The sequence below is a fragment of the Saimiri boliviensis genome, chromosome 21, assembly GCF_048565385.1.
Source record: "Saimiri boliviensis isolate mSaiBol1 chromosome 21, mSaiBol1.pri, whole genome shotgun sequence".
Classification (NCBI taxonomy): domain Eukaryota; kingdom Metazoa; phylum Chordata; class Mammalia; order Primates; family Cebidae; genus Saimiri; species Saimiri boliviensis.
The window spans coordinates 33,198,165-33,220,656 of record NC_133469.1 but is presented as its reverse complement, the minus strand read 5'-3'; the positions used below and the strand labels follow the sequence as shown (position 1 = coordinate 33,220,656).

At 41.4% G+C, this 22,492-nt stretch overlaps 2 protein-coding genes across 3 annotated transcripts in view; one reads left to right on the top strand and one right to left on the bottom strand.

The window, feature by feature from the left end:
• Positions 1-3,055: 3,055 nt before the first annotated feature.
• On the bottom strand, positions 3,056-5,214 carry TUG1 (taurine up-regulated 1; the record flags this gene model as incomplete). Its single annotated transcript, XM_074390931.1, has 1 exon — positions 3,056-5,214. A coding segment is annotated over one exon (477 nt), but the record flags the coding sequence as incomplete, so codon positions are not given.
• MORC2 (MORC family CW-type zinc finger 2) overlaps positions 5,202-22,492 on the top strand; it is a 42,703-nt gene continuing 25,412 nt past the window's right edge. For both annotated transcript variants that reach the window (XM_010349133.3, XM_003938434.4), the window contains exons 1-3: positions 5,202-6,727; positions 16,129-16,182; positions 18,017-18,051. In XM_010349133.3, coding sequence (XP_010347435.1) covers positions 6,660-6,727; positions 16,129-16,182; positions 18,017-18,051 — 157 coding nt within the window. In that variant the 5' untranslated portion in view covers positions 5,202-6,659. The remainder of the gene's footprint in view (positions 6,728-16,128; positions 16,183-18,016; positions 18,052-22,492) is intronic.

Genomic DNA, 22,492 nt, shown 5'->3' with positions numbered 1-22,492 from the left:
AAACTGGGGGAAGGGACATGTCTTACATATTTTACTGTCTTACTAGGTAACAGATGCTTTCTCCATGTTATTCATACACACAGACAGAGAGTACTGCCTTAAAAAAACCAGGCAGCTCATTTTGTGTAAATATTGGTTTGCAGAGAGAGGACCACAGCAAAGCTTTTAGGGCCCAGGAGTATTAATTAATAAGTCTTAATAAATCTACAAGCAGCTTTTTGTTTCATGTTGGGTAGCTTTGTTGTTAGAAAATGTCCCTTTTTGATTTGACAATCTTCCACCATGGAGATAGCATACCCCTAAACCTTGGGGATATTGCCATGGGATTTTGGTCTAGATGTAGCTATCACAAGGTCACACTTATGACATCCTATATAATTGGGGGCACCAGATCAGGAAGCTGGAAAATTTCCTGAGGTTCCCAATACCCAGCCATTTTAATACTGGGTAAAATGGAGGCTAATTCCAAGGAGAGTACTGAACAGGGAGTCAGAAAACCTGGCCTCTACCATTTTCATAACTGTGTCACTTTGGATAACTGCTTAACTTTTAGAATTTATATTCCCTCATTTGCGAAAAGCAATTATAATTCGCTGTTATTTTGATAATTGAGATAAATGTATGCACAAGTGCTTTGAAACTGTAAAGTGCTATATAAACAGAGGGGATTTACCATAGAGGTTCTACCTTGATGTATCTAGAGAAGCCTTTTCTGGAATCTGATGCAGCCTTGTGAGATGCTGTTAGGGGACTCCTTGGTAGAATTTCTCACATTTGCGTAAAAAGTTCTGGTTCCTGAGTAATTCCAAAGAAGATGCTATGAGGAGTTCTCTGTGCCTTTGATTTGGTCCCAATGGGTCAGAATATGTTTTCTGATTCAGTAGGCTAGTACAGGATTTGAAGTAGAAAAAACAGGGTGCAATGACCTTCATGGGATCCTAGATGTTCATGAATTTCAATCATTTGAGATTGTGTGGTATGGTCCAATGCTGTTCTCAAAAAGATGTTGCCTTTCTTCAAATAGCATTAATAACTAAAAAATCCCCTGGTCCAAATTTATGTGTGTCTCTGAAGGCTTTAACTGAAGAAATGCACAGTCATGGAACAAACTAGGCCTTTGTTGTGATAGAACAGCTTTAGCTATTTGGCTTAAGGACTCGGACTTCACTATAAAGGGCTGTGCTGAATCTGGGTAGAACAGAACAGGAGTGGAGGTAAAGGCCACATCATGATGGCTGAATGCCTCCTGAGTCACAGTGGTCCAATGGAATGGGTGTCTTCTTCAGTAGTAAGGTGGTAAGAATCATCTTCAGCATAAATCCAGGTACCAGGTCTGTAGGGTCTGTAGGGTCTGTAGGCTGATGGAATAGCACAAGGAAGGTAGTCAGAAGGTCCAGGTGAACACTCAGCAATCAGGAGGCACAAGACTAGAATGGACAGGGATAAAACAGATAAGGTAACAAATGCATGGAATTACAAACACAGGACTCTAAGTGGGTCTACTGCCAGCACATCAGCAGCCTGATGGCTATTAATTCTTGATGAGCCTGGTTTAGGCAATGACAAATGATAAATGAAAACAAACAACAACAATCCAAAAAAGAAAATACAAAAGCCTGATTGTTGCAGAGTGGCAAACAGAAACTAAACTTGGTACTTTTGAATGAAGTAATTTGATTGGATTCAGGCTGCTGGGCATTTTTTGATGGGGATGAGGAAGTGGCTCCACAAGTGGCATAAAAAGAACTGAGATTCTAAGTTTATATACCAACAATTTAAAAAAAGGAGATACTGCTCCTCCTTCTCTTCCAATGCTTTCCTCAAATTAAAAAGCTCCTTTTTAAAAAAACTGTCCTAGCTTTCATCCTTGGATTCCATCTTAAGTAGGAGAGAATAAAGTCTTGGTCCTTCTGTATATAATATCCCATTCAATGTATTGGTTTCTCCTTATGCCTAAGGGATCCCTAGAGCCTTCTTTGTTTTTTTTTTTTTTTTTTTTGAGACGGAGTTTCGCTCTTGTTACCCAGGCTGGAGAGCAATGACTCGATCTCGGCTCACCGCAATCTCCACCTCTTGGGTTCAGGCAATTCTCCTGCCTCAGCCTCCTGAGTAACTGGGATTGCAGGAACGTGCCACCATGGCCAGCTAGTTTTTTTGTATTTTTAGTAGAGACGGGGTTTCACCAAGTTGACCAGGATGGTCTCGATCTCTTGACCTCGTGATCCACCTGCCTCGGCCTCCCAAAGTGCTGGGATTACAGGCGTGAGCCGCCGCGCCCGGCCCTAGATCTTTCAAAATTTACAATTAAAAAATAATAAAACTTAAAGAAACATGACCCATATCTAGTGACTTTTCTTCTCCTTAAGAGCAATTTTAGTTAACAGACAGCAATTAAGAAAACACTTACTGACTGCTTATTCTGATAGCCTGCTCTCTAAACTCCTCCTTCCTAATAAATGCTTCATGATATGTTGTGCTGTATGTGGGCAAAGATGCACTACACAAGGACCCTGGTTTCAAGGAGTCTGCTATCTGCAAAGACAGCAAATGCAGGCAAGTAATTATTTTACAGGATTTTGTATACGAAGAGAGGATACATAACAAAATGTCATAAAACTTAAAAAGTTCTATTCTGGCAAGTTAGGAGACTCACGGAAAAGAGAGCATCTGAGTTGGATAGCAAGAAAATGGCAGAATTTTGACAAATGAAAAGCCAGAGAGGAGCCATTTCCAAAGTAGAGAGAATGAACAAAAGTGCAGAGATAGTAAAGAATAAGGCATTTTGGAAAATGGCAAGTACCATAATTCACTTTGGATGGAGCATCCTCAGTTTTGCACTGAGGGTCTGGACAGAAACTCAGGTCTTCTAATTCCCAGTAACAGTGCTGGTGGTAGTGCTTGCTCAGTCGTTGTCTCTTTTCTCACAGCAAGGTCAACAGTCCCAAAATTCAAAAATAAAAAAAAATAATCTACCTCCAGTGTTCCTGCCACATCCTGACAAGCTCTTTCAGGTTCCAGGTCCAGTTCTTGAAAATCTGGAAATCTGGAGTCCATGAATGTGGCTACACTGAAAGTTATCTGCTCCAACTATTGCAGAACACTGTAGTGAAATCTTCTCAACATCCAATCCTGGACATCTCATGTTTTGCCACAGAATTCAAGCTTTGAGTTCCAGTTGTCTTTTTTCCTCCTTTCTGCTGAGGAAATCATCTTATCACCACAGTCTTGTCTTTTGAGGTACATCCAGATTTAACTACAAAAGAGCTAAAAGACCAACAGGTTTTTTTTTTTCTCCAAAACAGTCATTTCTCTGGAAGTGAGATTGTCTCTGCCCTTTAGGAAAAGGGAATAGTCAATTGATTTTTTTCAGACATTTGAACGAAATAGCGTAACTGGCTAACATCTAATCAGACAAAATACACTTAAATGTGTTTGTGTTCACTTGCTTAGAGCTGTACCACTTGGTGAGCACCACTCCACAAAATGAAAATGTTTGTAATCCAATTGTTCAAACATTTTTATAGTGTTTGTTAAATAATGGGCTGAAATTTGATAAAAGCAGCTGCAAATTAACAAAGAAGCAAAAACTGGCAACTTGGACATCTTAGTATTATACTTGCAAGCAATTAGAACACATGAAGGGCCAAAGAAAAAGTTAAGCTTTTAATCACTTCCAAATCTACTGATTATAAGGTTCTGCAGTAGTTCTAACAAAACTTTTCAGAGAATGTTAACCTTCAATTAGGAAAGAAAAAAACCCCAAACATCTTCAGGAATTCCGTGCCTGGTTCAGTCTCTTCCAGTGAGCCCGCTCGCCAAAAGTCCAAGTGCACCATTAATTAGATGGGCTTGGCAGCACCATGTAAAAAGAAGCCTATTCACCACCAACCACACAGACTAGACATACGAAGTGGGATCAAGTAATGGATGACAACCATGGTCGTGGAAAATGGTCAATGAAGAGTCAGAAAGGTAGGCACCGGTACAAGAAGCAGGAAACAGAGTTGCCGGACCAAAGATTAAATAGGCTTATTTAAATAGGATGCTACAGAACACATCCATTCCTAATTGTAGCTGCTTTACACTGGGTGCCATTGTACCATATGCATCAGCCACCATTCAGGCACCCCATGGTGAAAGAAAAGGATTCAGAATAGAAGCCAAGCAGGGGACTGTTGTTACCCCGAATATCCATTATGCATAGAAACAGCTCACATATCCCAGGGACTCATACAGGGGCTTCAAATTGGTTGTGAAGGGTCCCAAATGACATCTAGGCCTCAGTTTCCTCTCTGTAGCATGAAGAAATTGTGATTCTTAACTCTTCTGAGTCACACAGCTCCCTCGAAAAACTCGATAGCGATGGATCATCATTCACCTAAAACGCACATTCCCACAATTTCAGGGAGTTTGGGGATCCCCAACTCCAATCCAAGATTCCCAGGTTCAAAACCCAAGGATTGGGCGACTGCTAAGTTTTCTTACAACTCAAAAAAAAAAAACATTACAAACAATAACCATCTTTTACATACACCCACGCTTTATAGTTTACAAAGCGCTTTCAATCCCACACACATTGATAGGCAGAGGAGGAAACTGAGGCGCAGACAAATTACAGAGTGACTCGCCTAAGGTCACTCGGCCAGCTGGTGGCTAGGCCCGGAAGCAAACCCAGCTCTTCCGACTCCGGAGCTCGTCTCCCCACCCCGGGGCTGCCGCCAGAGCTCCCGCACCTCACTAAGGCGGCATGAGGAGGAAAAGGCAAAGTAGAAATCCCACAACCAACCATCCTCCAGCCCCCTCCTGCCCCCCCAACTGGGTCCTTGCAGGCCCCGAAGGGTGGCGCCAGGCCTCCAGGCCGGCCCCGGCCACCCCCGCCTCCCCGGCCGCTCCAAATCCCGCGGCCGCTGCCGCCGCCGCCGCCTCCCCCGGAGCGGGGCGGAGCAGCTGCCCGCCGCCGCCGACCACCCGGACGACTCCTCGTCGAATCGCAAACGCATAGGCCGCCGCCCGAGTTCTGCGTACGAGAAGAAAGACGCGGCGCGAGCGCCAACGGCCACCGGGCGCGCGCCGCGGCGGCCGGGCCTGCGCCCCAAGAGCTGGATGCCAGAGCAGGAGAAAGAGCCGCCAACCGATCGCTCGATCGACCGCACGCCCGTTCCTTCGCCCTACCAGACCCGGGAGGGGGGGAGGGCGCGCCAGGGCTTCTTCGAGTTAGGGGCCTGACTCCCCGGCGACGAGACAAGATGGCTCCTCCGGTCCGCACCGCAGCTACCGTCCCGGCTGCGTCGCTCGGCCCGCCCCCGGTACTGTTTCTTTAAATGGCGGAGAGGGTCAGGAAAGCAGGAAGAGAGGCGCACGCTCTCACGTGACAGGGGCGGGACCGGCCAACCAAGATCCGGTCACATGGGGACACGCAGCCCGCCAATCAGGAGGCTGTACATCAGGGCGGGGGCGGGAGGAGCTGCAGCTTTATGATTGGCTGAATGCGCCGCGGAGGCCTCGGGGGTTTGGGGCGTCGGGGAGTGCGCGAGGTGGCCGGGGCTGTGTGCACTAGCGGAGACAAAGCGGTGGCTCTGGTGTCTGTGACTGCGGCGGGAGAGCGGCTCTAAACGCCGAATTTCGTGTTGCTGCTGGGTCCTGTCACCATCTCATTCAGTGCGGCGCGCGGGCGGCGGCGGCGGCGGCGGCGGAGGAGGAGGCGGAGGCGGCAGCAGCACATGGTTCCAAGAGCGCGCTGCGGCTGTTGGGTTCCAGTTCCGCGGGGAGGGACAAAGGCAGTTGTGAGCTCCGGGTAGTGCCCAGTCGGGTGGTGCGCTCTCCACTGCCTTCGATCCGGTCCCTGAAAGCCGGGAGTAGCTCCTCTTCCTGAGGAGGCCGCCACGGGACCGAGGCCCGGGAAGGGCCTGGGAGGCTGAGGCTGTTGTCTGAGGGCCGTGGGGGAGGGGCGCGCCCCGCCCGAGGTGCTCTGGGAGAGTCAATTGTGAGGTGTCTCTGTGGGCCCGTAGGAGGAGATCTGACTGCCACCCTCAGCTAGGTTTGGTCGGGCTTTGAGAAAAGAAATCGTCAGTTAGCACCTAGGAGCTTTTTCAGCTGGGAGGTGGTGAAGCCTCAACTAGCGCCATATTAACACTCCATCGACATCTTGGTCACCGGTCTTGGGCCTGTTGAAGGATCCTGGCATCACGTGTGGCGAGGATATGGCTGATCAGTTTTTTGATAGAAGTGGGTAAATTTCCAGATGGGTAAACTTCCTGACAGGAAATTTAGGGGAAACAAAAAAGGCATGAAGAACATGAAGATGGAGCAGTCATAAACCACCCTCTCAAGGACCATCTCCAGGACCATCCACACGAGACTCAGATTTTCTGAATTGAGCCATCGCAACTTAATGCTAAAAGCTCCTTAAAACTACGGATTTTTGACATAGTTCTTTCCAAAATATTACATCGTGATCATTGAGAAGATTAAAAAAAAGCTTGAAGAAATTGTAGTTTTAAACATTTCTTTGCATATATTTTGGATAGTTACTAGTTACTTTAACTGTCATTAAGGAGCACAGACTGAAGCTTTACTGGACAGAATCCTGGGAAGCTGATTTCATTTTAGGGTTGTATTTCCCAGCTAGTGGGTGAAGGGCTGGAGACCTTATTGCAGTCATGGCTTTCACAAATTACAGCAGTCTGAATCGAGCTCAGCTAACCTTTGAATATCTGCACACAAATTCGTAAGTATCCTCTAGGTGCCACTGAGTTAACCAGTAACTCATTCCTTGATATTTATATGGAATTCATTTCCCCAGAAAATTTTGCTTTTTTGCTTTTTGGGATGTATCCCATTGGAGTGAAATGTATCCCTGGATGTCTTGAGCTCTGTATTGAAGAACTAAGATCAGTGAAATACTTTTTGCTAATCCAGAAGAATCTGATTTGTTTATTGGATCAAAATTTTCTAAATGCAGACTTGAGTTATTTGAAGTCAGTATGCTGAGTTGTTTCATTCAAATGTTTATAGGAATCCAACAAGTACTGCTCTCTTGGATCACCAGGTGTTGGAGTATTTTAGTATCAGCTGTTTCCTCTCTGTAGTGACAACGTCCTAAACAGGTTTATAACAAATCTTTAATTTCTAACAAGAAAACAGAAGACATTTAAATGACAACTTTCAAGAAGAAAATTTTTATTTTTTCAGCATTTGGCTTTATCTTCCTGGCAAATTGCTCCTACATCCAGTATTATTTGCATGTGCTAAAGCAGGAAACCGCAACTTGTTTAAAACCTTGATTTAGATAGTCTTTCCCCAAAATTTCCACAGAAACATACAGTGTTCATGATTCTTGAGTTCATGAAGGAGTAATCTCATCACTCCAACTTGGTCTGGAATGTTTCAGGTTTAATCCATATATCCACTCTCTTGGAGGTTGTCCAGTAGGATCAAAACTTCTTTAGTGTTTTAATAACCTGTTACTTTGGAGATGAAGGTAAGTGTTCTACCATTCTAGTACCTGGAGAGGAGATGAGCAGCTACATGAATGGTCCAGTCTCTGAAGAACCGCCTTCAGAGTTGAGAGTATAGTCTTCCATTATCTAATGTAGTACAATGGTTTTTAAGCTTTTTATGGAAAAGATAACATGTTTGTGACACAATAATGTCTGTAATATTTCTGCTGTTTTTCCTATAAAGGGAATAAAATTTTGCCAAGTAGTGAAGCAAATTGTCAAATGGTGAGAGCCTGGTTTCATTTTGTTTAGGAAGTTTGTTGTTATTTTGAGAGATGGAGTCTTGCTCTGTTGCCCAGGCTGGAGTGCAGTGGTGCAATCTTGGCTCACTGCAGCCTCCACCTCCCAGGTTCAAACGATTTTCCTGCCTCAGCTTTTCAAGTCACTGGGACTAAAGGCGTGTGCCACCACACCCAGCTCATTTTTGTATTTTTTTAGTAGAGACAGGGTTTCACTGTATGTTGGCAGGCTGGTCTCAAAGTTATGACCTCAGGTGGTCCATCTGCCTTGACCTCCCAAAGTGCTGGGATTACAGGTGTGAGCCACCGTGGCTGGCCTAAGGAAGTTTATTACTGAACTAGATCGTTTTAGGGAAGGTACTGTAGCAGTCACCTAAGCTGAATTCTCACACTTAAGTATGATGAACCTGAAACCCGCTTAGATGAGGTTGCTGATAAGTAATTATCCAGCTAGTTCATAGCATAGCCTTGGGAAAAACCTTCAGTGTCCTTTTCAATATTTCAACTGCTGTATTAAGATCAAGCAGTTGAAGGCCACTTAAATGTTCATGGATGACTGTGTCTTATAAATGATTATCTCAGCTCTAAATTTTGGAATGATGGCAAGTCTAGAATTACAGATTTTATGATGATCTTGGAAGGCCATCAGCTGGACTTCAGAATTTAAATTTTCTTGTTCCAGCTTCACCAAAGACTTTATAGGATAGTAAAATAATAGAAACTGGTTAATTGCTTCATGCCAGTCACTATTTTAAACATTGTCCAAAGCAATCTTTACAGTAAGCCTTTGGGGTAAGGATATTCCTATTTTGCATGTGAGGAAACTGAGGTTCGAAGAGATTAAATTACATGGTAATGGTTATATAGCTGCCAAATGGCAGACTTAGGGTGCCAAGGCTTAAGGCAGTAAGATTTACCTGGCCACAATAGTTAGTGGTTTTAACCATTAGACAGTGCCTACTGTAGTCAGTTTTACCTTCATGCGCTTGTTTGCTTGTCTGTAAAGGAAAGAGTTTACTTCACAGTTTAAGTCTTCAGTTTTAGTTTATTTTAGTTGATCTCTATGGATTCTGGGATATTTCTCCCTTCTTTTTTTTCCCCTTGTTATTTTATAGCTTATTAATGATAGATTTGGCAATGCCAAGGAAAAGAAACCAGTTAATTAAAGTTAGGAAATTTTCTTTGACTTACCCATGTTGAACTGGAACCACATGCTTGCATGAACATTTGAGGGTTACAGTATCATTTTGGAAGCTCTGGAATTTCTTACCTGGACCACAAATTCAACCTTAGAAGTTGTTCTTTTTGATGTGTTAGTTCTATCAGAAGAAAGTATAAACTCTAAACCACCAAGATAAGTTTTTTATTTCTGCCTAATTTCAGGAGGTTTTTTTTTTTTTTTGAGATGAAGTTTTGCTCGTTACCCAGGCTGGAGTGCAGTGGCATGATCCCAACATACCGCAACCTCTGCCTCCTGGGTTCAAGCAATTCTCCTGCCTCAGCCTCCCGAATAGCTGGGACTACAGGCCAGCGCCACCATGCCCAGCTAATTTTTGTATTTTTAGTAGAGACGGGGTTTCACCATGTTGACCAGGATGGTCTCAATTTCTTGACCTTGTGATCCACCCCCCTTGGCCTCCCAGAGTGCTGGGATTATAGGTGTGAGCTACCGAGCCCGGCCTAATTTCAGGAGATTTTAAAAACATTGTGGTAACCTAATTGGAAGTTAATTTATAAAGAAAATAAATTTTTAAATTGTCACATGATGTGGCTTGTAGCTCATAAAGATGGAAGATGAACCACCTCTGTGTAAAGTGGTTCAACATGCCATTTTCAGAGAAGGGAAGATTTGTCTCACAGTATCTTCTTTGTTCTGTCAAAATCTTAGGAACACAAGACCATTTCAGGGTGCCTGACATCTATAGTGTTACCGTATTATGAATTAGGAAAGAAATGGTCCTTTGCTTACTTTTCATATAATGTAGACTTGCAAGCAGTGACCAGACTAGAAGGGTGGAACTCAGTGTAGTACAGTGAAAAGACCATGTGCTTGCAAACCAGCTAAACCTGAGTTTGACTGTTACCTGGCTGTGTCCTTGGGCAGGTCAACTTCTTGAGTCTCACTTTCTTCATATAAAATGGGACTGATCTTGACAGTTTTTATGAGGATTATGTAAAATGATGTTTAGAAAGTTCTTGGCTCATGCAGTGGTACCCAATAAACACTGTGTGGGTGGTGATTGTTACTCTATAATATTAATTTATATAAACCAGAAGTTGATCAGTGTGGTGGCAACTTGTTTGGTGCTAGTAATTAGGCAGGTCAGTTCTTAGTAAATTCTGGAGCATCTGTTGGAGACAGTGAATGGCTGTCTTTTTTCATATCAGGTCTATTTTGATGATTATTCCCTTGGTTACGTAGCTTTTTAAGGCTTAAAGCAGGCCTGGGAAATAAATTCTCATGATAACCTGAAAGTCTTGAGGTAATTTAATATCAGATGTTGCTAGTATTAGATGATAAAAGTTAGGGGTTTTAAGTAAAAGGAGTTTTATGTGGTTGCTTCTCTTTGGTGGTGGGTTTTGTGACTGCCACTCCAGATGTATATGTATAACATGCATATATTATGCATCTGCATGTTAATGTATGCATAATAAGTCACTTTGCAGTACTGCTAAATGGTCTAATAGAGCAGGATGCTTAGGTATTAGATGTCTACTAATTATTTTTGTTGGCACATTTAGTAACTTAACGTCTTGGCTATATATTTCTGGGTTTTTATTTATTCATTTTTTTGAGATGGGAGTCTTGCTCTGTTGCCCATGCTGGAGTGCAGTGGCGCCAACTTGGCTCACTGCAACCTGTGCCTCCCGGGTTCAAGCTATTCTCTTGCCTCAGCCTCCTGAGTAGTTGGAACTACAGGTGCATGCCACACACCCAGCTAATTTTTTGTTTTTAGTAGAGATAGGGTTTCACGGTGTTAGCCAGGATGGTCTTGATCTCTTGACCTCGTGATCTGCCCATTTTGGCCACCCAAAGTGCTAGAATTACAGGCATGAGCCACCGCGCCTGGCCCTATTTCTGGATTTTATATGTATGTGAAATGAATGTAGAGGAGTCTATCAACTCAGAGACTTAAATTACTTATTACTTTTAAGCCTCTTGAGTAGGCTCATATCCTAAATATATTAAAGCTATTTAAATGTAAAATGGTTGCTCCAGAATTTTTCAGTTTTATTTTCTAGCAATTAAGGCAATTAACTATTGTCGGCATGTGTAGGAACTCAGCAGAAGTTATCACGCTGTGTGATGGGCCTATGGATGATCTATTTGTTTACATTCAGGATGAATATAAATAGGAAGACCATTTTCCTTATATAATAAGCTAATTTACACGTGAATTTGTCCCTGGAAATGTTGAGCTACAAAACTATTTTCTCTGTGACACAAGTGATATAAAAGCCATGATCAGGCGGGCAAGGTGGCTCATGCCTGTAATCCCAACACTTTGGAAGGCTGAGGTGGGCGGATCACTTGAGGTCAGGAGTTCGAGACCAGCCTGCCTGGCCAATGGGGTGAAACCCCATCTCTATTAAAAATAACAAAAAAATTAGCCAGGCATAGTAGCCTGCACCTGTAATCCCAGCTGCTCTGCATATTGATTCAGGAGAATCACTTGAATTGGGAGGCAGAGATTGTGGTGGGTGGAGATCATGCCACTGCACTCCAGCCTAGGTGACAGAGTGAGACTCTGTCTCAAAAAAATAAAGCCAGTTGAAAGTGAACGAATTTTTTAAAAATGGTTTTCTTTTCCTTTCTTGGATCATATGCAAAGGATGTTTAGGTCTGTGAAGAAAGGAATTTCTTTAGATATTTATTCTATCTCAAATGCTACCTGGCAATGAGTGTACTCTTGGAATATTATTCGGAAAAAAAGAATTTATGCAGTTGGTATAATTTTGATTCTTAGGATTTTAAGAAATACTTAGAATTCTGATTTTAGCATCTGGAAGATCTGTCTAATCAGCTGGAGGTCTGGAAGAGTTTCTGAGTATTTATCTCTGACTTTACCAACAGTGGTCACAAAAGCCTCTTTTTTTTTTTTTTTGAGACTGAGTTTCGCTCTTGTTACCCAGGCTGGAGTGCAATGGCGTGATCTCAGCTCACCGCAACCTCCGCCTCCTGGGTTCAGGCAATTCTCCTGCCTCAGCCTCCTGAGTAGCTCGGATTACAGGCACACACCACCATCTCCAGCTAATTTTTTTTTTTTTTGTATTTTTAGTAGAGACGGGGTTTCACCATGTTGACCAGGATGGTCTCGATCTCTTGACCTCGTGATCCACCCTCCTCGGCCTCCCAAAGTGCTGGGATTACAGGTGTGAGCCACCGCGCCTGGCAAAAGCCTCTTTTATGATATGTACTGCCATCACAAAACTACCCTTTAGTTACATTGTAAAGGGTACTGTTAGCTTATCTGAAATATGTATGCATGGAACAGCATTGAGATTGTGTGGAACAACAAACGCCATTTAGAATTTTTTTTTTTGAGATAGGGTCTGGCTCTGTCACCCAGGCTGGTATGCAGCAAGGCACATTTCTTTCCTTTTTTTTTTTGAGATGGAGTTTCACTCTTGTTGCCCGGGCTGGAGTACAATGGTGCAGTCTCTCGATCTCAGCTAGGATTATAGACACCCGCCACCATGCCCAACTAATTTTTTTTTATATTTTTATTAGAGACGGGCTTTCACCATGTTGGCCAGGCTGGTCTCGAACTTCTGACTTCAGGCTATCCACTCGCCTTGGCTTCCCAAAGTGCTGGGATTGTAGGCGTGAGTCACTGTGCAAGGCACATTTCTAAGCACTGTGTGGAAGGTGCTTTGTGTTCACCTCTTTGAGATCTACTTATTCTCAATTTCTCAGTCTGTGGGATGCAGTCAGAAAATATGTATTGCTCAGAAGCAGTTGCAATTTCTGTTTTGGTTTTCTTGTCTTAATGGCAGAGGTGGTCAAAATTAGTTTTCCAGATTATTCAAATTGACCATTCTCACTACCAAAGACTGCAAACTTCATTCTTTACTTTTTTAATTCTTAAGTTAGTACATTCTGGTGCAAGATGTAGTCTCATACTTACTATGGTTGTGCTCTTTTTTTTTCCTGGTAGTTGTATTTTTGAGATTCCTTGATTTACATTAAAAGTACAAACTTAAGTTGAAATGAGAAATATTGGAATAAAATTAGTTATTTTATATTTCTATATAACAGTCCTCAAAGTTAAAAATATTTAGGGTGCATAAAATGAATTCAGTTTGTAAGTATCTAAGTCACTTGTATGTTTGATGGGAAAATGACAGGTTGAAAGTTTGAGAACAAATGTTACATTCACTTTTAACTAACATTACCTTTGGCAAGTCATCTTAATTTTTCAGCTTATTTCTCCTTATTCAGTGGGGGTAGTTTACATATTTAGTGGGGTAGTTTACAGAATACTTATTTGTTTATTCATTTGGCAATTTGAAGAATTTAAAGGTATAATTCTAGAGACATAAATATTTTTTGTTCTTTAGAATATTTTTAATTTTTACTGAGTGGGCACAAGACAGGTGTTTTTAATAATTAAACATATGGCTGTTTTATGCACTTTTTTTAAAAAAAGAAATCTCTCTCTTTCATATAGTGTAATTAATTAGATTTTAGCCAGAAGAATTTGAACTCTATTTTCTAGGTGAATTGGTGATAAAATTTCTTTTGGTTGCAATATATTTCTCAGTGCTGCCTTTGGATTAGCAACATATATTCACTGATATTGTGTTGGGGGAAAAGTCTTCCTATAATCACAGAGTGATAGCTTAATTCAAAATTTGCATTTGTAGCCTGTGCTCAGCCCTCTAATCCCAGCACTTTGGGATGCTGAGGTGGGTGGATCACCCTAGGTCAGGAGTTTGAGACCAGCCTGGCCAATATGGTGAAACCCCTTCTCTACTAAAAATATAAAATTAGCCAGGTGTAGTGTTGCATGCTTGTAATCCCAGCTACACGGGAGGCCAAGGCAGGAGAATCACTTGATCCTAGGAGGCAGATCAGTGAGCCCAGATCAGGATTGCGCCATCGCACTCCAACTTGGGTGACAAGAACAAAACTCTTGTCTCTGAAAAAAAACAACAACAACTTGCATTTGTAAAAATTTGAAGAGTTAGTTGAGGAGGAAGAAAACAATATTCCTGGAGAGTTTAGTTATGGATATTTGTTAAATAAACAAATGTTTTACATTTTGTTTACAATATGGTAAGTGATCAGAGATCCTAGATGCTGGTTATTTAATATTGATATGTTTCATTTAAAAATTTTTACTTTAACTGAAAATTGGCTGAAACCTTTTACTTTGGCTGAAACTTTATGTAAAAAAGTCAGAGTAACATGGATATTTTTGAAAAATTGATGGTAATGTATTATGTGGATGAATTTTCTGTTTAATCAAGTCAAGCGGGTTTTTTTAGGTGGTTCTCTGTGGACACATCCTAATTTGATAGCTAATGAGCACTATTGTGGAAAAGAGCACAAATTAAACAGTATAAATTGGACATGCTCAATGTGTAACTTGTTAGCATTTTGTTTTACCAATACTTGTGTGCGATCCACCAGTGGAAAAAGGAAACTCATACTTTTGTCTAATTTACAAGCAAAAATATCCCATTTGAAAGAGTAAGAAAATAGAGGCCGGGCGCGGTGGCTCAAGCCTGTAATCCCAGCACTTTGGGAGGCCGAGGCGGGTGGATCACGAGGTCAAGAGATCGAGACCATCCTGGTCAACATGGTGAAACCCCGTCTCTACTAAAAATACAAAAATTAGCTGGGCATGGTGGCGCGTGCCTATAATCCCAGCTACTCAGGAGGCTGAGGCAGGAGAATTGCCTGAACCCAGGAGGCGGAGGTTGCGGTGAGCCGAGATCGCGCCATTGCACTCCAGCCTGGGCAACAAGAGCGAAACTCCGTCTCAAAAAAAAAAAAAAAAAAAAAAAAAAAAAAAAAAAAGAGTAAGAAAATAGAATAACTCATTTTATGATTTTCTCAGATTTTGGCTAAAACCAGAACTTTGTCTGTTAAAAAACGTAATCCAAGACCTTTTCCAACAATTCCTTCTATGATGACAAGAGCTTGCATGGTATGGTTACCTAGGGCCGCTGTTAAAATTAACCCCTTCAAGGAGGGGAATCAGTGGTCATCTCCTCTGGGAGGCTGCTCAAAGTTTGGGTTGGGTAAATACACAGTTATATGTTATTCAAAACTTACTACACTCCAGCTGGAGTGACAAGAACGAGAACCTGTCTCAAAGAAAAAACAAAAAACAAAATTCAGTATTTATGCATAAGATATATCCTTATAATTCTTGCCCTGAGATATGGAGAAACTGACCACTGGTTAAGGAAATAAAAAATTAAATATACAGGCATTTTTCTAGGCAGGATATGAATAGTGAAAAACACTGTTTTTTGTTTTTTGTTTTTGTTTTTTGTTTTTTTTTTTGAGACGGAGTTTCGCTCTTGTTACCCAGGCTGGAGTGCAATGGTGCGATCTTGGCTCACTGCAACCTCCGCCTCCTGGGTTCAGGCAATTCTTCTGCCTCAGCCTCCTGAGTAGCTGGGATTACAGGCACGCACAATGATGCCCAGCTAATTTTTTGTATTTTTAGTAGAGACAGGGTTTCACCATGTTGACCAGGATGGTCTCGATCTCTTGACCTCGTGATCCACCCGCCTCGGCCTCCCAAAGTGCTGGGATTACAGGCTTGAGCCACCGCGCCCGGCCTTTTTTGTTTTTTTTTTTGATGTGGAGTCTCGCTCTGTCGCCCAGGCTGGAGTGCAACAAGGGTGAGATCTTGGCTTATTGTAACCTTTACCTCCCATGTTCAAGCGATTCTCCTGCCTCAGCCTCCTGAGTAGCTGAGACTACAGGCACCTGCTGCCACACCTGGCTAATTTTTGTATTTTTAGTAGAGATGGGGTTTCACCATATTGATGAGGCTGGTCTTGAACACCTTACTTTGTGATCTGCCTGCCTCAGCCTCCCAAAGTGCTGGGATTGCAGGTGTGAGCCACCGTGGCCTGTGAAAAAAGCGCTAAGCAGTTACTGTACACAGGAATCTTTGCTTCAAGATGATTTCCTAACTCAAAATAGGAAGAATATACATTTCTGAATAGATGGCAGGACTTGATAAAGATTAACACTTCAGGGGAATTGGGGAGCTCTGGAAAGCTTTCGGTAGAATATAAAGCAACAATGCAAATGGTTTTGGATTTTTTCAAAAAACTTAAATATTTTATAACCATGGCTTTTTATTAGGAATTATAACTTCAGTTCATAATTCTTTTGCTGACTTCAGTATTTATCATTTCAGAACCACTCACGAATTCTTGTTTGGTGCTCTTGCTGAACTGGTTGATAATGCAAGGTATGTAGTCCTCCTCAGGCATACAATCTGTGCTTGAAGTGGAAACATTTTAGGTAGCTGTGACCTTTGCTCTCTGAAAACTTGAAGAGGAAGACATTTCTTTAGACTGTAAACATTCTGTAACTCCCAAGAGGCCTCTTACTAAAAAAATATTTTTAATAGTACGTTATTTGATAACTTCCACTCTCTTACTTAAATTCACTAATTGTTCTTTGTGTTCTAGCCTGAAAAGAGTGAATTATCACCTCCAAAACCATTTCCCTTGTGTATTAGAGCAAGATAATTGTGACAAAATGCAGGGAATTAAGATAGACACTTAGGGATCATATTAATGGGAAAGGCAAGCCCTGATTTAATTTGTGCTACCGGGATAGTACACCATCTAATGTCTTTAAAACTATGCCAAAGTTCTGTGTCTTCACAAATTGTATATTGTCAGATAAGTAAATGATCACAGTTATCTTTCATTGTTACCAGCTGTGCTTGGAAGGAGTCATTGGTTAGCACTGTCTTCTACTGAGTTCTTAGTGATAGAAACATATAAATGTTACTGTGTAAGACTGAATGGAAATTTGGGTTGGTTCTGAGACAAAAATCTAAGTCCAGATCAAGATTCTGTTTATAATTAGGAAAATATTGTCTCAGTCTTACTCTTGAATGCAAACATAAAATTCGGACACCTCATTTATTGATCAGGCTTTCATGACTAATGAAGGAAGAAGGGGATTAAAATTGAGAGCAAAAGTACTTTCAAACAGGTGTCCAGTTAATGTGCTTGCTCATAATTTCCTGTTTACCTCTGCCTGTACAATAAACTTATTCTTACTATTTTTGTGGTTGATACTAGCTGGACTGCTCACGGAAATGTGTTAGTTGTTTAACCAGAAAACTCCCATTTTGTTTCAATCCTGGTTGACGCATCATTTTTCCATTCAGTTAAAAAATGTAGGTTAATGGAACTGTGTTTGAATTTGGCACTTGTTAATTTAGTGAGACCATGATGTGTCGTGGGAGGCTGTTTTTTTGTGTATCATGTGGTAAAATAGAGATTCCTGGAAGCATGTGTTCCTACTTGTGTACACATTTTGCCAGTATCTTTCATATTTGAAAATGTTTTAGATCTTTGAGAATAGGTATAGGTACAGCTATGTGGATTTTTTTTGCATATAAAACCAATAAAATGGTTTTGTTTTCTTTGCCTGCAGTTGGCAGAGTTGGACTAGATTACTTCTGAACCTTCATGGAAGTCTTAATTGATAACTGAATCTGTATGATTTCAATGGCTAGAGTCTAATGGGGCAGGACTATCTCAACTTCCTTTCAAGGTTAAGGAGGTAAAGATTATGGGCTTAAGAATCAGTCTGCTGACTGCAGTGTGTATATCACGAGATGTGATTTTTCACAGGTTTTGTGGGAGATTATTTTCCTTTTTTCTTAAAATCTTGAGAAGAACAAATGAACAAGTTGTTGGAATATCTTTTTATTATTGCAATCATATGAGTGAGAAAAACATATTTGAATCATTTCTTAGGGTATAAAGGGAAATATTCTTGCTTATCCTATAGATGTTTTTACCAGAAAATTAGGATTAAAAAAAATCCAGGCCCCGTGTCATGTGATTATCTTCAATAATTTGGGGCTTCAGAAATGTTTTACAGATATATAAAGGAAATTGTGTTGCCAAGAATAAAAGTAAAAAAGAATCTAAATGTATATAGAATTTCTGTATGGCTTCCTGAAAACAGACTCAAAATACTCTGTTATTCTACTCAGGTCACTGCATTTCGATGGTTGACATTTCATATTAATTCATATGATTCTTTTAATTTTGCAGAGATGCTGATGCCACCAGAATAGATATTTATGCAGGTAAGTCAGGCTTCAGTCCTTCTGATGTCTAGTTCATCTTAATGCATTTATTACTGTGCCTAAGAAGAATTGAGTGGGAGATAACTGGATTCTGGAGCCTGGGAAGATGGCATGGTTGTTCCAGGTTATAGGTAGAAAAGGGGCAGCCATAGTCAGGTATGGTCAGCTTTGGTCAGACATAGAAACCAATAATACTGGTTTCAAGAAACTAACACAGGGTATCCAAATCTATGTAAATAGCTGCAAGTAGAGTTATGGTAGTGATGGAGTGGAATAGTAGAAAAGGTAATGACCAAGTTATTTTACTGGTAGGAGTTAGTAGATGAATGAGGTTTGTGGTACCTGCAGCCAAGGAGAGATCTTGTTGGAGGCCACTTTCTTTTGAACCCTTGGTGAGCACTAGTCTCAACTTGGCAGAATTGCTGGTATCAGTTGCAGAAAATAGCAGTGACTGGATTGGCTCAAAGTTTGCCAAGTTCTCAAACAGAGGTGTCAGGAAGGAAGGCTGCATGGCTTGGAATTTACACCTGTCAGCATCCTGTTTCATTTTGCTTATTTGGCTCTGCTGTTTTGTAGTAAGATCCTCTTTTTTTCCTAGAGTGAGTGCAACAGTCATTGGCCTTTTAATTAATTAACAAATTAATTAATTTTAATAGTTTGCTTTCTGCCTGGTATTTGTACCGGCACCTTTGTGTGTGTGTGTGTGTGTGTGTGTGTGTGTGTGTGTGTGTGTACTGGCACCTTTTTTAGCCATTTGAACACTAAAAATTTGAAAGCAGAATAGAAGACAGATTTTAAATACAGTTTGACTAGTGTAATGTGTTTTTTTCAGACTTTTCTGAAATCTTCTAAAATGTGTGAGGTAATATTTTGAGTAGCATGGACTAGATTCTGAGAAGTCTGTATGTTTATGTGGGAATGAAATAGCCCCTCTTCATGGACCCTTTGGATGAACGGGAACAAGCACACAACTAAGTAGTAATTCTCAGAACCACTAATGTCATATAATTATGAAGAATCTGTACCAGATTTAATGAATTTCTCATGTCTGCTGTACTTTGGAGCAAAGAAAGTCCTCAGAGCAGTTAAAAGTCAGCTGTACTCCTTCAATTCTGAAAGACTTTTGTTCAAAAGGCTCTGTCAAAGTGGTGAGAATAAGGCTGCTTTTCTTTTTAGAAGAAAGTAACAGGAAAAAGGGGCACACAGGAAAAGAAGGTTAGAAGATGGTTACTAAGTGCTCATGCCAGATGGAGCTACCTTTCCAAGGCAAAACATGTTTCTTACATCTGAGTGTGCTTTCTCAGGAGTGGTAACAGCTATCATTGGAAAAATAGGTCTCGTTTAATCATTGCACAGATGATAAAGCAGAGAATGGGCCTGTACTCCAAGTGATGTTGAAGGCACAAATCATAGTAGTCAAGTCTACTTGGAAGAAGTTTTTAAAAAGAGATTATCTCTGCCCTCTCCTACCACATTTGGTAGGTGAATTTCAGCAAGGAAATGTAGTTGCTGACACTCAGAATGAAGTTAGATATCAATAAATGAAAAAGGTCCCAGTGCATCTTTATTCTGTGCTCAATACAACTCCTGTTGTGCTTTGCGAAAAGTCCAGAGAGGATGAGATTGGGGTCTTTGCTTAGTCTTTAATTGGAGAGACAATTAGTGCACTACAGATGATTAGAGAACAATAACTAGATCTTGAGGGAACAGTCAAGAAGACACTTAAGGATTAAATGGTATGATAGAAACACCACAGCATTTTGGAAAAAGACTTGATTTACATCAAGTACCAGGAGACTGGGATTCTTGGCTGAGGGATCTTTAACCTTATACTCTTCTACCTCAAGGGCCTTATTAATACATTGAACAGGAGAAAGAAATCAGTGGAATCTTTTTTTTTTTTCAGCAGGAGAAATAAATCAGTAGAATCTTTTTCTTTTTTATATGAAGGAGTGCAGTGTGCTATCTAAGCTTACTGCAACCTCTGCCTCTTGGGCTCAAGTGATCCTCCCACCTCAGCCTCCCGAGTAGCTGGGACTATAGGCACACACCACCATGCCCAGCTAATTTTTTATGTATATATTTTCACTGTGTTGCCCAGGCTGGTCTCAAATTCCTGAGCTCCAGTAATCCGACTGCCTCAGCCTCCCAAAGTGCTGGGCTTACAGGCTGAGCCAACGCGCCTGGCTAGTAATAATCTTAATACTACAAAGTTCTTGTTGTTAGTTTATGGGGGAAGGTATTTTCTTATCTCCACTTCTGAAACTAGACTGATAACTGGACTTGGAAATCTTCCCAAACATCAGATGTAGTTTGAAGTCACCACAAAGTTACATTATAAAGGCTGTTTTTAAACCTAAAAAGTGCAAGAAAGGAGCCAACCTCAAAGTGTAGAGGTGTTCATTTACCCAAAGCATATTATTAGTTGGATTGTTGTTATTGTAGATCATAAAATGCCTAAATAGACTGTTTTTGTTTACTTTGTTGAATTTCTGGGGTAGGCAGTGCCATCTCCTTCGAAAAAAAGATCCTTCTTGTGATGTCAGGGCAATGATTAATACTTGGAAAATTGGAGCAAATGAAACTACAATTAATACTGCTCAAACAGATTGTAGAGTATGATGAAGAACTTGGATGTTAGGCTGGGTGTGGTGGCTCATGCCTATAATCCCAGCACTTTGGGAGGTCGAGGTGGGCAGATCAAGTCAGGAGTTCAAGACTAGCCTGACCAACGTGGTGAAACCTTGTCTCTACTAAAAATACAAAAATTAGTCCTGGCATGGTGGTGTGCGCCTGTAGTCCCAGCTACTTGCGAGGCTGAGGCAGGAGAATCGCTTGAACCTGGGAGGCGGAGGTTGCAGTCAGCCAAGATCGAGCCACTGCACTCCAGCCTGGTGACAGAGAAAGACTATCCAGAACAAACAAACAAACAAGCTTGGAAGTCGTTTTATTATAGCCTCTGCTAGGACACCATTATTTTATCACCTTTGACTTTTGGATGTATAGCTCCATTTGACATCCCTTGTCCTTTTCTGTCTTCTTTCTTTATTCTTCCCAGTGGGAGTTAGGAATGTCTGGCTTGGAGTAGCCACACTTGGCCATGTTGGGAGATGTGCAGACTTTCAGATTGGCTCTGACAGTCTTACATAGCTGTTTCCAGGACGTGAAGCTAAGCTGCAAAGCAGGCAGTTCAGCTTTGCCTTCTCTGTCCTGCTTTCAAGATGTGTGATGGGAGGCGGGGACGTACAACCCCCAGCTGCTTACACTCTTCTCCATCCAGAATTCCCCCTTCTTTATCTTTGAAGGTTTCGGATATCGCTCAGTTGACTGACTAAATATCAGGTGATAGGAGATAGTTTTGAGCAAGGAAGCCTTCAGGTTCTTTCTTGCTCCAGTTTAGTGCTTCTCAAAGGGTGGGCCACCCACAGACATTGTCAAATATCATCTTGGAACTTGTTAGAAGTGCAGATGCCCCACCTCAGACTTACACAGACTATCCAGTGGGAGCCCAGAATCTGTATTTTCACAAGCTCTTTGGATAATTCTTACACATAACTACATTTTGTTCTAGCCAGTACTTTTCTCAGCCTTCTTCAGCTTAAACCTTCCTGTCCTTCCTAGCTTATCTGCTGCAGGCAGTAGAGTCCATTAGACTGTAAACTTTATGAAGATAGTGATCACATCTATATTTTCCACTCTCTTGTGCTCATCACAACCAGGCACAGAAGAACTGATCACCAAGTAGTCATTGAATAAACAAGTGATTGGCATCAGCATTGAAACAAGGTGAAGAGACCACACTGTGTCTGTTTACAAAGTTGAAGAAGTCAATACTGTCTTAGCCTTTCTTGGCCGTGAGCAGTATTGCATGTGACCATGGACCTAGATGCTACTAGCCATTTATAGGCTGTTGGTTACATTGTGGCCAGGAGGATCTTCCTAGTGTTATCTCTTACCCTTTAAACTACATAAAAAAGCTTTGAAATGAAGTCCTTGAGCCAGAAAAGGATCTCAGCCCCACTGTTATGTGATGATTGTGTGCTAAAGCAGCCTGAGAGTTCTGTCCTAACACACACAAGGGCCTAGAAAGTAACTTCTTAGGCAGTGTCCGAGGAATGCCAGTAGTCCTTGGGGACTTTTCATATGTGTTTGGCTTGAATCAATTTCTAGATCCCAAAGCAGAGTCTTCATGCACATTTTTTTTTTTTTTTTTTTTTAAGATGGGGTTTCACCATGTTGGTCAGGCTGGTCTTGAACTCCCGACCTCAGGTGATCTGCCCACCTTGGCCTCCAAAGTGCTTGGATTACAGGCGTGAGCCACCACGCCCGGCTCTTCATGAACATTTTATGACTGTAGTATACATCAAATGTCTTTTGGCTAGGTTTAGAACGCTGCTTTTACCATTCTCTGTACCTGACCCAGTTTGAATTTTCATATGAC